The 16132-nt window shown below is 36.0% G+C and overlaps 1 protein-coding gene across 1 annotated transcript; it reads left to right on the top strand.

Annotated features, from left to right (window-relative positions):
- Positions 1-14463, top strand: LOC112512407 (sterol 3-beta-glucosyltransferase UGT80A2-like). The gene is made up of 14 exons (XM_025118348.1): positions 1-418; positions 1394-1596; positions 4258-4494; positions 5216-5327; positions 6720-6890; positions 7543-7606; positions 8093-8150; positions 8263-8440; positions 8893-9023; positions 10645-10747; positions 11610-11686; positions 12850-12897; positions 12977-13126; positions 13798-14463. Exons 1-14 carry the CDS (start codon positions 214-216, stop codon positions 14041-14043), a joined length of 1983 nt encoding a protein of 660 aa, XP_024974116.1. The 5' UTR covers positions 1-213; the 3' UTR covers positions 14044-14463.
- Positions 14464-16132: the final 1669 nt, after the last annotated feature.

The following is a 16132-nucleotide window of genomic DNA, read 5'->3' as shown; positions in this document are numbered from 1 at the left end:
GTAACTGCTCGTCTTTCAACGGTTATCATCTCCCCTTCTGTCCATCGCTCCATCTTCAACATCATTCCGTCGATTGACCGGAGCTGCTATTCTGATTCTCTACAAATCCACCGGAACTTGATAATCTCGTAGCTTTATTTCTGTAGATCTGGATCGGAAGCGGCCGGAGAATCACTTGTTTTTACATCGGAGAACTTTGTGGCTTCATCGACGATGGAGCAATCTCCGGAACAGCTGGTTCCTAAGCAAGATCAGGATAGCTCTTCTTTGTCGACTTCAGGAGCAGTTTCTGTTCAGATTGAGGAGGGAGTTTCTGGTAGTGGTGGCAATAGTGGAGCTGAAGTGGAAGTTATTAGAGACGATGCTATTGCTGGTGGCGGTGGTGGTGCGGTTTCTAATGGCGGTACCAGTTATTCAGGTTTGTTAATTGTAGTTATTTGTTATTGTTTTGTTAGTGAATGTTGAATTGGATGGCCAATAATCCTTGGAATTTGGAAACGAGAAGGAAGTTTTGGTTTCATCAACTAAACGTGAATTCCTTGTTTTGTTAGAGCATAAATAGAATAGTATCTTAGAGAATTCGAAAACTACTGTGAAAATCCACGTTCGTAGTTCGTATTCGTGAAGCACTAACACCCGTCTTGTTATATCACTTTGATCATTATCGTTTTGAAGGTTGTAATATAAAGAATAGCAGATATCAAGTTGAGCTAGCAAAAGTCTAGAGGGAAACAAACCAATAATCGACCCTAAGGTAGCTTCACTTGTCATTGTTGCTAAACTTGATAGTTGATCCAGCTTAAGATTAATGTCCAACTGGAAACTGCTTTAGTGTTTGTCTCCATATCTTAGAAGATAAATGATTCCATTTGGACTGCGTATAATCAGATGAAATAGAAAGAAGCCTTGCACTCATACCACATTTGAGATTGAGGATTGATTTGTTAATTACTAGAAAAATAAGCAGTTGTTGTCTATATGGCATCCTCATTTTTCTTCTTTCTTTTATTATCTTATATCGATGATAATAACAGTTCATTGATCTTGTTACTAAAATTATGGTTGTTGTCTGAAAGGTTGTAATATAATTATATTAGTGATGCTTCAAACTTTGGAATGCTAAGCAAATTCTCAACTAGCACTTATAGACTCAGTTATAACATGGACCTCTGTTTTATTATCTTGCTTGGTGGAGAATTGAAAATTCCGAAATCAAATTTGATATCGTATTTTACCTCTCAACTAGCAGTTATAGACTTTGAGGAGTTGTGTTTTAATTTGGTCGGATCACTTGATTCCACGCTTTAGCTTATATACAAATTCCGAGGTTTCTGCTTTGTTTCTTCCGGGAATGTTTTCCCTTGACCTCAAATTAGTTATGCTTTATGTGCAGGGTCTGATGGCAAGAGTTTGCCTAGATTGCGTAAATTACAATCAGAACTTACAAGTTTTCTAATAGGAAGTTCTGACAAGCTAGAGTCATCTTCCAGTCAGTTTAGGCTGGAAAAATCAAAAACTGAAAGGCCTAGACGAAGTAATATGCTTGCGGAAGAGGCACCTCAATTATTTGATGAACAGCTATCTGCACAACAGAAGGTAAACTGTGTTTACACCCATATATATATATATATATATATATACATGCGTGTGTGTATGTATACATGTACGCATACCCGAGTACTGAGATTGAATCCATATTATCAAGGTGGCTTAATTAAATGGTATTTATATTACATATATTTGCACAACATGCATACTTGTCATGCCACTAGTGTGTCATATTCATCAAAGACAGCTGGGGACAATGACAAGATTCATTCATTGATGTTCAGTTAACTACTCAAATTACCAGATTCCCTTGGGATAACAGACAAAGAGCAATTAAAGAGAAGAATTAAGTTAAAGACTATAGAGATAATTCCAACCAATTTATCATTCATTCATGCAAGTATGGTCTTCATGTTATGCCAAAGGCCTTTACACAGAAACAAAAAGGAAATTAAACCTTCCTTATGTACCTCTTGTATCAGATAAGAATGAGGCTCGTGCACCACACCATGAGTAATGCCTACACATGTTTTAAAGTCCTCTTTCCCAGGGGATATTATCATTATATTAACTGAAAACCCCCTTGTTAAGCAAAATAATTCAAGGACAATAATTAACAAAACATGCATTTTTTAAACTAGAGCTGCAAGCGTGTTTCTAGTTCTTGGTACCGAGCTCAACATTGGTAGTTTTCTCTCTATGGCTTGGGAGTTTTATCAACTCTATTCTGATTTCACAGTTTGTAGTTTACCCGATATGAGCAGGGTCAGTTTTTAGAAGAAGTTAATTGCCAACTTAAAATTACAAAGGAACTTATCATTATGGTGATAGTGTGAATATATGTGTCTGCAAGTTAGACAAGATTCCCTCGACTCAGTTACAAATTTGATGTTTAAATTCAGTTCCAATTGGAATCTATAACACCAATGTTGTTGACATTCTAGTGAACAGTCGTGTTTTTATCAGGCTGAGCGAGTGGGGAAGACAAAGTAGTTGAGTCATGCCTGGTAGGGGGATAACTCTGGTTTGCCCATTTATCTTGGTGGTTTAGGCATGAGACTGGCTCAGGTAGCTTTGAGATTCAATATGAACCATTAAATTGATGGAACCTAACATGCACTAAACGAATCTCTTAAGTAACAAAGTTACATCCTTAGTGAAAAACTCAGATTTTTAGGTATATAACCTTAAATGAGATTTTAATTAAATCCATGACCTTCTCACGAGTATAAACCCATTTCTTCTTATATAGCCAGGAGGTCATGAATTTAATTAACAACTCATTTAAGGTCATTTAGCTAAATGACTCGAAAAACTCAAGATTGCAACATTTGGGTGGAAAGAGCACACTAATTCTTGGAAAATCACTGACTAAACAACAACGGTTTACATTGGAACTGTAAGTGAAAATAAGATCAACAATATGTCAAAATACAACATGACTTTCAAATTAATGAAATATTTGTTGAGATTTTGGGAGCCATGCACGCAACAGATATAATAAAATTAACCAATTCCCAAACCAAGGATCTATGTGAAACACAATAAAATCGGTTGAACCAAAATCATACCTTATCAAATAAAGCTTCAAATTTTGTGTTGTAATGCCTTCAAAGTGCAACTTTGATGTTAAATCTTTAGGCTTGAATGTTCTAGCCCTCAAATGGTATCCACACTAACACGGGATCAAGATCAAATCGGGGGAACGTCAATACTCTGGTTACTGTGCTGACAGTCGTATTAATAACGGGAGAAATCGGCTAACAGTTTCAAAGTTTATCATGGTTGTTTAAATCAATTATTTAATGTACAATCTTATCAAATACAACAATATTCATGTTCATCCTAGATTAATGTAGGGGGATACAGATTTATTATCCGGTTTAAACAACCTAGATAAACTATTTTTTATAATTATTAAATATGGAATCAGATGATAGGTTGGGTTCTAGTGAGAATGAAAGTTATGGTGAGAAGGATAAGAAGGGATCTCCACCCTTGGATCAATCCTAATTGAAGAGGAACACTAGATCAGCACTAATGAGATACACCGGATCAATTCCCTTCTAAAGCACAACTCATGGGTTGGTTTGAGACTAAAAGTGATCAAGGTCCAAATCCCTTCTTACACTTCTTATCTTAACTCCTATTTTCACACGATCCTTCGTCTCAGATGATAATTGAATTTTTCTGTAATCATTTACATGCCTACTGCTGGGACAACAGGAAAAAGCACTACTAATCAAAAGTCTCAAGAGTTAGTCAACTATATCCTGTTCATGATCATGGAATTCCTATCAGTACCGAACTATATTTCCGCTCACTCCGGCCTCTATACTATTTACATGGATTTCCCCCCATGCTACTTAAGGAAATTGTATAGTTTTACTAATGTTACCTCTACCTTTTAGTCATATAAATTCAGCTACTTAATTCATTATTTTCTAGAGTTCAGGATTGATGCATCTCTTTATGATCCTGATTGGTTGCTTGTGGCCTACCTGAGCTAGTTCGGGATGACATCCTTGTTGTGTTAAAACTATGTTTAAGTAGACACATAGCTGCAGTAATTATCATGTAGTTATTTTCTTCTGTATAGGACCTCTAAATTTGTATGTGGTATTCTGAAACGGAGGTTGTTTAATTTAGCTGTTCGATCATCTATGCTTGCATGCTTGTGATTTCTGTTGATCATTTAAAACATTGCAGCTCACGTTGTTGAACAAAATTGCTACGGTAAAAAATGGCACAGTAGAATTTGAGATACCTGGAGATGTCGAACTGAGTGCTTTTGCTGCCGGAGGAGGGAAGGTTTATGATGCATGCGATGAAGATCCCCATGACTCAGCGGAACCGCGGTATTATCCACCATTGCAAGTAGTAATACTAATTGTTGGAACTCGTGGTGATGTGCAACCATTCATTGCAATTGGCAAGCGTTTGCAGGTCGCCTAAAATTATTGCTCTTTACCACCTTCTATTAAAAGTTTTAGCAAATGTGAAGTATATGGATTGTGTGATATCGGTCATATACAACTTTTAGTCTCGAGTCCAAGAATCTCGGTTTCCTGAGATTTTTATTGGATTCAATCTTACACCGTCATTACTTAGCTCATCGTTTAGTTCTTTTCTAACTATTGAAGAAGTTTTCCATTTAAGACGGGCCCCTGAAGAAGTAATCTGTCAATACAATTTATGCTTGCAATTTATTATTGTATGGAGGTTCCTCATAAGTTAGACCATAAGAACATAAAATAGTTGATTGCTGTCCTTCCTTCCAGGACGAAACTGACTTTCATTCTTAATTAACTGTTTTTCCTGAAATGATTTTCCCATGATTCCATCGCCATCAATTTGTTGGTAGGAGGTCTACTCCCAGGGCACTTCTTCAATTACATTTCTTGACGGTTGCTTGTGTGTAGACATATTTCTTACAAAGGAGATGAATATTTTGAAGGCTATCTATTTTAATTTACAATTTTAAATACCATCAATTACCCGTTTGTCAGTTTTGGTCACTTTTTTTTTTTTTAACTTTTATGGTTCAGTAACGGAGTGAAATAATGAACAGGTATTCTGGGTTGATGATTTTATTTTCTTCTTGAAAACAAGGTTTATGATTGACCCATGGACGTTGAATGATGTTCCACAAATGAATTTATTTCAGGAATATGGCCATCGTGTTAGACTAGCTACTCATTCAAACTTCAAAGAGTTTGTCTTGACCGCTGGATTGGAGTTCCATCCGCTAGGTGGAGATCCAAAAGTTCTTGCTGAATGTATGTTCCTCTTGCTTCTTTTTTTGACATTGACTTGAGGACTTTATATGGATGGCTAATAATATATTCCGAGTTATTTCTGAATCTTGTGGGTGCCAAAAATTCAAGAGCATAGTTTTTTTCTATTAACATGGATATCCAACTCGTTATGCGAGCCGACCAATCCCAGGGCGACCACCTGCTTTGTGGGTAACCCGAAGTCACCGCATTTGAACCTCCATAGTCCATGGCCACAAGGGGATTTTTATTCCTTCTTGGATTTGAACTTGGGACCTCCAGGCACTTTTGACCTTTGGAGCCCAAGTTCAAACCATCAGGCACCACCCTTGCATTGTTAATACATGCTGTAATTGGAACCCTGGTAATATTTTAATTCTACACAAATCTATCTCATGAAGCTAAACAAAGATGTATTCATCCCCATAGTTGTTCTTCATGTTGTCAACTACTTATAATATTCAATAGACATTGATTTTTAAGCAACAGATTGTCTTTCATGGAGGTGGAGCATATTGGAATGATAGAGGGCTAAAAGTAGTTTTTCCATTAAAAGACTTTGAAGCTCGACTACCTGTTGCAATCTTTCCCTCTCTCTCACATATGCACACACACTTCCAGTTTGTTCACCCGTAGCTTAAGATTTCTATGCTTTCCTGAAAAATCAACTTGAAAAGTGTTGACGAAATTCTGGAATTTACTAGCAAGAAGATCTTTATAGTTATGTAATTAGAAAAAATGCCTAATCATCTTCATTTGGTTGATCGATGGATGTAGGAAGTGCACTCAAATATATGGTAAGTATGGGATCATGTTGCTATCTATTTAAGAACACCATTGGGGCATGATGCACATAGATCTCATTTCTCATCAACAACCTGTCACTTAGGAGCTGTTTGGTTGATTTTCCATCAAGTCAAATATGGATAAATGTGTCTTTGTGGATTAATCTGTCTGTATAGATTGGGAAGGTTTTTGTTTGGGAGAGTTTATTCTAGATGGAAGGAGTGTGTTTTTAATTGAGAGGGAGGTTTTGAAAAAACTTGGCTTTCTGCATAAAGCTCCCCCCTAGAAGCTTACCGAATAAGCCACTTTCAATATCATTTATGCCACTACCAAACAGTCATGTATAGCTGACCAAATAAGCTGCGAGTCTTATTAAGCTCCTTAAGCTGCCAACAAACAGGCCCTTGCACTGTTCAAAAATCACAAGGATTGATCCAAAAGGATTTCTGTTTAAAGCAGTACGTTACCTTACTGAGCAGTCCCTGATCAACTGTCCGTCATTAACTCATTACAATTGAAGCTTATCTAGTAACGTGAGTGAGGTTGTCTATAGGAGCATGGAGGTGCTTATAATTAACTCACGAGCTTCTATGTTTTGTTGTTACGCAGACATGGTTAAGAACAAAGGATTCTTGCCTTCTGGTCCGTCTGAAATTCCTGTTCAGAGAAGTCAGATGAAAGACATAATTTTTTCATTACTCGCGGCATGCAGAGAGCCTGATCTTGATACCGGAATCCCTTTTAAAGCCGATGCAATGATAGCCAATCCCCCAGCATATGGTAAATACCTGACTCGATTTATCATTTAATCACTTTGATCGGTTTTTCAAAAAAAATGTCATGTTAGCTGATGCCATCTGCATTGCCGTTCCCACTGCTGACTCTTAATTTACAAGTAATAAAATCTGTTGTGATCTTGAAGCATGCTTGGATAAGTTTTCTTCTTTCTAACTTTTTTCATTAATGTTTTTCTGCATTGTGTTTCTACATATGGAATTTGGTTGATACAAGTGTTTTGCGATGCTAATTAAAATTTTCTCAATTTAGATATTGCAATTTTAGTTATAGAGCTTTCTGCTAGGTTCTCTTTTCACATTCTATGCTGTTGGTAATTGGTATATACTGAAATAAACATGCCAAAGTGAGGGCAAGATGCCCTCTCTAAATCAACTGACTCCCAACCCATGCCTGCATCCATGCCCCTCTAAAATTAGACCAATTTGCCTGTTCATTTATCTTTTGACATAAGCATTGAAATATAATTCTGTACTAGTTATTTGGCATTCAAATAGTTTTTAAAACTACATCAATGGTTGCCAACTACAGATTGTCTGTTTAAAGATTTCTTCTGATTTTTAGTTGGGAAGTGTTATTGCTGTATATTGCTTTGGAGGTTTGTATTCACTTACTAATTGTGTTGATTATGTCTCAGGACATACACATGTTGCAGAGTCACTGAAAATACCCATTCATATATTCTTTACAATGCCTTGGACGTAAGTTATTTTTTTGATATGAAACTACCCTTCAGATAGTATTCTGTTTTTTGGAACTTGTGGTTGATAAATGAGATGCTTGTAGTGCATCATGTTTAGATAATAATACCATCAATTACAACTTACTTTAGATTCGCTTATAGTGTATTTCCCCCTTCTGTAATTCAAGGACTGTTTACCTAATGCTTACCCGATAAGCGCGTATCGGACACTTACCTTACCAGATAAACAGGGCAAGGACCGAGACCTGTAAGAGGGATGTCAAAGACTAAGATTTTTACCCGGTAAGTGAGGGTGACGACTTTTACCAGGTAAGTTGTTGCATCCAATGCCGTTTTGATGGACTAGAATCTTACCTTGTAAGGTAACGGAGAGTGTCGACTCTTACCGGTAAACGCATAACGGGTTAGCATCTAGGTAAACGGCCCCTTAGTTGGGTACGGGTTCTTAATTTCATTACAAGTGACTAGAAATTTTTCTTATCAGGCCTACTAGTGAATTTCCTCATCCTCTATCCCGTGTCAAGCAACCAGCTGCATATCGAGTAAGTTCATTGGTTGACTTCCCATGGCCATATTAGTAATATTTTCTTCTGTAAATGTAACTTTTGCACAGTTACACATGGTTAACTTTCTGTATGTTATGTGTTTTTGCAGCTATCTTATCAAATAGTCGACTCTTTGATTTGGCTTGGAATTCGGGACATGATAAATGATGTTAGGAAGAAAAAGTTGAAGCTGCGGCCTGTCACGTATTTAAGTGGTTCTCAAGGCTCCGAGACTGATATTCCACATGGATACATATGGAGTCCTCATCTTGTTCCCAAACCAAAAGGTAATTCGCATGCCATGTACCCGATGTAATATTAGTTAGATGCAAAGCTGGTTCATATTATCTAAACAACCTACTCCTTCCATCCCAAAGTAAGTGTCCACCGTCAAAAGTAAGTGCCTACTTTCCAATTATACCCTCAATTATGAGAGGAGAAATTTGTTATTCCCTCTACTAGTAAGGGTAAAATTTTCATTTAGTTAATTAACAAGTTAATAATTACACGTTTCTAAAACCATTGCGGACTTCTATTTTGGGATGGAGGGAGTAATTTTTTAGCCCAAAGATCTTTCTTGTACCCTTGCCCTTGTGGGGTGGAACATGAACGATCATTTGACAAACTATAAAAGAATCATATGATGTGTAATGTGTTATACATGTATAATTTTAATGAAGCTCGATTAAGTATTCAAGTCTTGAGTTTATGAGGTGGATTAACTTCAATTATAATGCAGATTGGGGACCTAAGGTCGATGTGGTTGGATTTTGTTTCCTTGATCTTGCTTCAAACTATGAACCTCCTGAAGACCTTGTACGCTGGCTTAAAGCTGGTCCAAAGCCTATCTACATTGGGTTTGGTAGCCTTGTGAGTTTTCTTTCATTGATTTATTATATCTATATCATCAATTTCTTTTATGCTATTTATAATCTTTATAAAGAAATAAACAGATTGAAGTGCCAAGAAAGCAATCTAAATAGTATATGCATTGAAGTATCAAAATCTCATCTCTTTAGCTTTAGGATATAATTCTACAATTTGACTAGGCATTTTGATAACAAATGTAAAAAATCATCCACTTGCAGAAACAAGTATAATCTAATAATGGAGAAGAAAAAAACGCAAATTTTGATGCAACACTGGGAGATATGTCAAAATAACAGAACTCGCTATGTTCTAACGACTGGTTAACCTCATAGCTGCACATTACGACATACATTTTACTGAAACCATATAAACCAAGTTGGGCTTGGCAAATTTTATTGTGTCTGCATACCCCAAAAGTTCCCTAGTTGCATCGCGAGGCTTATATAGGCCTTAAAAAGCAGTCATAACCAAGAAGTAATTGGGGTTAAGAGCGAAAATTAGTACTCTCCCAAAATAAATAAGTGTCCGCATTTCTATTTTAGTTTGTTCCAAAATAAGTGTCCACTTTCAAAAGTAAGTGTTTGCTTTCCAATTCTACCCTTAATTATGAGATGGATAAATTCATTGCTCCCTCTATTATTAAGGGTAAAATTTTCGCTTAGTTAATTAGAAAGTGTATGATTGCATGTTTCTAAAACCGGGTGCCTTAGGACATTTATTTTGGGATGGAGGGACTACATATCTCTTGCTCAATGTAATTGCTAAGTGGAGTTAAGAGTGAAAATTGATACATATTCTCTTTCTCCATGCACATTGCTTCCTTTTTGCTTAAACTGCAGATTTAGGTATCTAGTCTTTGTTTTCTTCAAAGTGTCATGAATCATGACAAACATTGCATTTTGAACTATAGAAAAACTAAGGATCTACGCGGGTCACCACTCACCACACGTATCTACAGTAACCAGAATCTGAACTTCATATATATATATATATATATATATATATATCAGAAAATAAATATTTTTCTCTATCCCACACTAATTTTTATACAACTAGAGATGCAACCCCCCTCCCAAAAAAATCCAATCTTAAATTGGTTATGATTTTCTTGTACCTGCTTCTTGTGTGTTTCTGTTTTCTCATAACCAGCTTTTCAAATCTGTATCATATTTGTCTCTCTCTTTGTTTCACTTTTCACAAGCCGGAGATCGATCGAATGTTTGATTCTATCCTAATTACTCATTTTCAAATGATATCCACATTGTTCATAAAGATTCATTTTTTATTTAAATTTTTTCTTATAAGTTAATCCATAACAATCTTCGCATTGAAACAAATGCCTGTACTTTTTATTGTCTTCACGTAATCACGTAACAACTGCTCTACTCTTTGGGATAGAGATCAGGTTAGCATACATCTTACCTCTCCAAACCCGACTTCACGTGAGATATACTACATTCGTTTGGTTTGGTTCCATTGGGTGATACCTGCCACAGTTGAATACCTCATGGCATACGCAATTGGGCATCCACCCCCTCTTACGACCCCAGAGAATATACTTTTGTCTTGTAATTTTGTCCAATAGTAGTTGATTCAAACAACTATATTTGTCCATCATCAGCCAGTTCAAGAGCCTGAGAAAATGACGCAGACAATTGTTAAAGCTCTAGAAATGACCGGACAAAGGGGCATCATCAACAAAGGATGGGGTGGTCTTGGTAACTGTAAGTCTATCGTTTCTTTATTCTTTAAGTGGTTGATCTTCAACTATGTACGTCTTTCACATCATATATTTTAGGCCAAAATGCAACAAAGTCTTGGTTTAGTTCCTATTTTGTGTAGCAAATAAATTTTTTCCCTCAATCCATGTAACGAAGTTTCAAAATTTTCTGCTTTTAAACCCATTTTGACCGATAACCAGTCAATGAAGGGGACGATAAATTTGGCATCCACGTCATCAAATGTTACAAGAACATGTTACCGGTCAAGATGGGTACAAAATAGAATATTTTGTACATTGCTTGAGAAAAAAAATATTGTTACACTAAATAGGACTTAGGACAAATTCCGTTACATCTTTTATGTTATTTGTTCTTGGGAAATTGATTGATATAACCAATCTCGTCAAGGGGCTTCACTTTGTAGCCACTTTTGTACCTCATTTCGACTTTTTGCCATTTCTTACGCATATGCGTAGGGTTTGCTTTTCTTTAGAAAGAAAAAAATCCTTATGCGTAACTTCTTTTTTTCATTTAAAAATTGGTGGCTAAAAGCCAAAAATAAGGTTTATGCGTAACTTTTTTCATTTAAAAATAGGTGGCTAAAACCTAAAAGTCAAAAATGAGGCTTATGTGTAACTTTCTATTTATGCGTGACTTTTTTGACTGAAAAGCAAACCTTACGCATATGCGTAAGAATCGGCTAAAAGTCGAAATGAGGTACAAAAGTGGCTAAAAAGTGAAACCCCTTGACAGGATTGGCTATTTCAGTCAATTTCTCTTTGTTCTTGTTTCTGGAACTACGGCAAGTGAGTATTATTGTGCTCTTGCGGAATCAAAACTGATGCATCTAAACTATATCCCTCAGTGACAGAGCCAAAGGATTTTGTGTACTCATTGGACAACATCCCTCATGACTGGCTTTTCTTACAATGTGCATCTGTGGTGAGCCTTCATTATCCATCTCAATACTATTACTAGACTCCATTATTATTGAAAATCCATAGTTGTTGAGTCTGGTGTTTACATCCATCTCGTAAAAAATTGTTGGTCTTCTCTTATGGGTTGTTTACCCAACACTTTGGGCCCGTTTGGTTGGCATAATCTTTTTGAGGGGTTTGCATCTCGTGGAAGGATTTGGAATCTTTGGTGTGTTTGGTTTGTAGGACTTAGAATGGAGTTGAATTCCATTTTTTATGTATAATTTATAAAAATAAATTATAAATAATTGTAAAAGTAATTAAATTGGTTTTTATTCATTGATTATTACAAAACGAATGTTCTTAACATATTTTAGAACATTATTATAAATGAATCTTATGAAATCCCCTGAAATACCAACTACTTGTATGGGATTTTCATTAAAATCCCGGGATTTCACTTTAACCAAGCGCGGGTTGGAATAAAATTCAGTTCCGAATCCTATCAAATCCTACAAACTAAACGGGCCCTAGGTAAGAGATGCGTACCAGAGGGACAGACCCATGTGGTTGAACAGACCACCGATTCGTTCCTCGGTCATAGTGTAAAAAATTATAGGGTCGTGAAAAGTATCACCGTATCAATTTTTTGTGTGCCAAACGTATATATTTTAAAACTACAATGAGGACACAAATTTCCCTTGGTAGAGTTGGTTTGCAAGGCTTTTCTTTCACCCCAAACCCAAGTTCAAATCACATATGAAAAGCAATGAACTAACCAACAAACCAATGATGACTTTTGTGAAAAATATCCCTATATTTGTTTCTTATAGTCAAATGGTGCCACCATTTTCAAAAAATTCCTAGGTCCGTCTCTGGCTTACCAACAATCTTTATGTGCCATGTTGTTGACCGAAAATCTTACCTGGTGAGTGAGGGTGGTAAGTCTTACTTCATCAATGCTTACCGATTTTGTGCTGATAAATGACCCAGTAGAATTATGAACTTTTATAGGAGGGAAAATATATGATAAGTTTCCTCTCAAATGATGAAAGAAATGATAACACTTGGACAGATCGGTAAAATTACAAAACTACCCATCAATTCAACACCATATAAAGGATATACCGTTTGTTTGGATTAACTTCTATATGGTTGTAATAGAGTTGGCTATTCTTATGCTTACAGGTGCACCACGGGGGAGCAGGAACTACGGCTGCTGGTCTTAAAGCTGCGGTAATGCTCTTAGCACGCTCGTTTCCTTTGTAATTTTCTCTGATCTATCTAATATGTATTCGGTTCGTTTGGAATTCAGTGTCCAACGACAATCGTACCTTTCTTTGGCGACCAACCCTTTTGGGGAGAACGAGTTCATAGCAGAGGTGTAGGGCCGCCACCGATACCAGTCGATCAGTTTACGCTTACCAAGCTGGTTGACGCTATTAAATTCATGCTAGATCCCAAGGTAAGTAACCAAAATACTATACGTTTGATTCATTCGTGTCAACCAGATACATTCTATCCTCGGTATGTATAACAATACTTTGGGAACATGGAAACCAAGTATTCATGTTTTATCCATGAGGAAAATACATGATATTCATGATTATTCATCGTGAATAATATACCTCGTCCGTCCCAAAATAAATGTCCACAATGAAAAAAGCAACAATTTATAAATGTATAATTATTGCTTTTTTTAATTAACTAAATGACAATTGTACCCTTCATAATAGAGGGAGCAATGAATTTCTCCATCTCATAAAATAGAATTGCATAGTAGACACCTGTTTTTTAAAGCAGACATGACAAACTAAAATAAGATTGTGGATACTTATTTTTGGGACGAGAGGGTATGAAATAGTTGGTTCTCATATTCTTTAAATATATATGTCAATCACTATTGAAAGGAGATAAAAGTATTAAAAAAAAAAAACTAGAATCATATGTCAAATCTTGAGCTTGATTTCTTGTTTCTTTTATTAAAAAAAACTGTTCTACCAGTACTGATGTTAACGAAAACAGTCTCTCTACCCCTTTGGATATAATAGATTTGCCTAAATGGGATTTACTGGATTTGTTTGGTTCGGTTCGGGTCGGTTCCGTTTGAAACCTTGAGTTTGGAGCATTTTGCAGGTGAAGGAGCGAGCCGTGGAGTTGGCGAAGGCGATGGAAAACGAAGATGGTGTTGAAGGGGCAGTAAAAGCTTTCTTAAAACATCTTCCCTGTCAATTACCTGATGCAAAACCTCAAACCAAACATTCAAAATTACCTCCAACCACCAAACATTCAGAATTACCTCCAACCACCAAACCGTCAAATTCACGGCCACCAAAACCTTCGAGTTCCTTCACTATATCCGGTTGTTTCGGTTGTGCCTAGATTGATCCCAATTCTCAACACCATATTCAAGCTCCGAGAGAGAGTGTGTGTGTGTGTGTGTGTGTGTGAATTTCCCGTCACGTATAGCCTCTCATTTCAATGATGAGAAGTTGTAATTATATATGCATTCATAAAAAAATTCCGCTCTTGAGAAAACCCCGATGCCTTTCCTAGCCCGAGTTTTATTGTTTGTTCGTCTTTTTGCATTTATGTATATTCGTCTAATTGTCGTGTGTTTGCTTGTTTTGTACAGTATTTTGATTTTTTTGTACGTAACATAAAAGTTTGGTCGATTAGCATAACATAGGGATGCCAACAATCATACTTTCTATACCCGTCTCGTTGCCTTCTTTAGAGGTTTTCGACAACTTTCTGTGTGTTATATTCATGGTGTTATGACAACTTTCTATGTGTTATACTCATGTGTTTAGTAATTGTTTGATTATATGTGTAGATGATTGTTATAGAATATATGGAACATTCGTTAGATTACTTTTCAAGTCATTGAGGAGAATAATGAGGTCCTAACTTATATTGACGAGAAATGGTCCAAATGTAGCTGATATGAGACTCCAACACGCCTCCTTCAACAGATGTTGGACAGGCGTGGATTGCCTCAGAGTGCTGGGACGAGGCTAGAGTATAGACAACTACAGATTGCCAGAGTGTCTCCGTATGATGGTAGACGTTAGCTCTAATATCGTTTGAGATCATGTGGAACTCTATTATGAATTTTTAAAAAGAGCTATTAAGGAGAGAATGTGGTTCTAACATATTCTAAGAAAGAATTTTTAAACTAACAATTATAACAGGCAAAAAAATAGCATGCACCCATGTTTTCCTCTTTTATTTTTTTGGCCATTGAGTTTATCATAACTGATTTTTTGCAGTCACATTTGTCGAGATTAATCCAGATATAACCTGTAACTCCCTTAAAAAAAACAATGCCATACTAATCAGAAAGCACAATTTACGAGCAAAGAGAGCAAAAATCGTCAAACAATTTTCTTCTTTGGTTTGCTAGCTAAATTGGACTTTACTAAAATATAAATCCGATGTCAAAAGTAGCTAAAAAATAAATTTGATTGAATATTTTACCCAATCTTCCTTTATATTTCTACATGTAGTTATCACGTTTCTAGAAATTCAATCATTTTTTATTTTAGAAATTTCAATGGGGTTTTTGTTTTTCTTGAAAATCGATCGCAGATTCTGGTGGTCGATACTGTGGATGGTTGTATTAAAGATTAATGATCGTTTTAATAACATTATATGTGATTTTAACTTGAGTAAATTATGTTTTTTGTCTTTGTGTTTTCTTAAAAATTGTGATTTTTCATCCTTAGCGGTTTTAGAATTGCAGTTTTCATTCTTATGATTTGTAATTTATTGTTATTTTCATCCTTATGATTTACAATTTATTGTTATTTCGATCCTTGTGGTTTGCATTTCTCTACTATTTTAGTCTCTTGTACTAAAAGGTAGAAATTAGTTTATGGACAAAAATAGCAACAAAATTACAAACCATAGGAATAAAAATCGCAATTTTTAAACCACAAAAATAATCGAAATTACTAATACACCACAAGAACTAAAATCAAAATTTACCCTTTTAACTTTAAAAAAAAATACCATTCTATTAGTCGAATTTTTTATTAAAATGTTCATGTTTAAATAAATAAATATATAGAGGTGGTTTATTATGCAATTATTTACATTTGTACAACCAATATAACTCAATCTCAATCGTCCATTTAATTTGATAAATATGTAATCTCATAAAAGTTTTGATTATTTTCTAATATAAAGTATTGATAATGAACTCTAATCATCTTCCATAAATATTCAAATCATATTAAATAAACTCTCATCATTTCCATAAATATCTCAATTGATTGGGTTTAGGGATGGCAACGGGGCGGGGATGGGGCGGGGTTTGCAATCCCCGGCCCCGGCCCCGGTTTATATAAATAGTCCCCGGCCCCGGCCCCGGCCCCGGCCCCGGCCCCGGTCAACTTTCGGTCAACCCCGGTCAACCCCCGGTCAACCTCCGGTCAACCCCCGGTCAACACCCGGTCAATTTAAAATT

The sequence above is a fragment of the Cynara cardunculus genome (assembly GCF_001531365.2).
Source record: "Cynara cardunculus var. scolymus isolate 2C chromosome LG 5, CcrdV1, whole genome shotgun sequence".
NCBI classification, from domain to species: Eukaryota; Viridiplantae; Streptophyta; class Magnoliopsida; order Asterales; family Asteraceae; genus Cynara; species Cynara cardunculus.
This window is presented reverse-complemented; position numbering and strand designations above follow the sequence as displayed.

Coding starts and splice junctions, on each gene's coding strand:
- LOC112512407 (XM_025118348.1), top strand. CDS start 214: ATGGAGCAATCTCCGGAACAGCTGGTTCCTAAGCAAGATCAGGATAGC. Junction 419..1,393: donor TGGCGGTACCAGTTATTCAG/GTTTGTTAATTG, acceptor CTTTATGTGCAG/GGTCTGATGGCAAGAGTTTG. Junction 9,024..10,644: donor ACATTGGGTTTGGTAGCCTT/GTGAGTTTTCTT, acceptor GTCCATCATCAG/CCAGTTCAAGAGCCTGAGAA.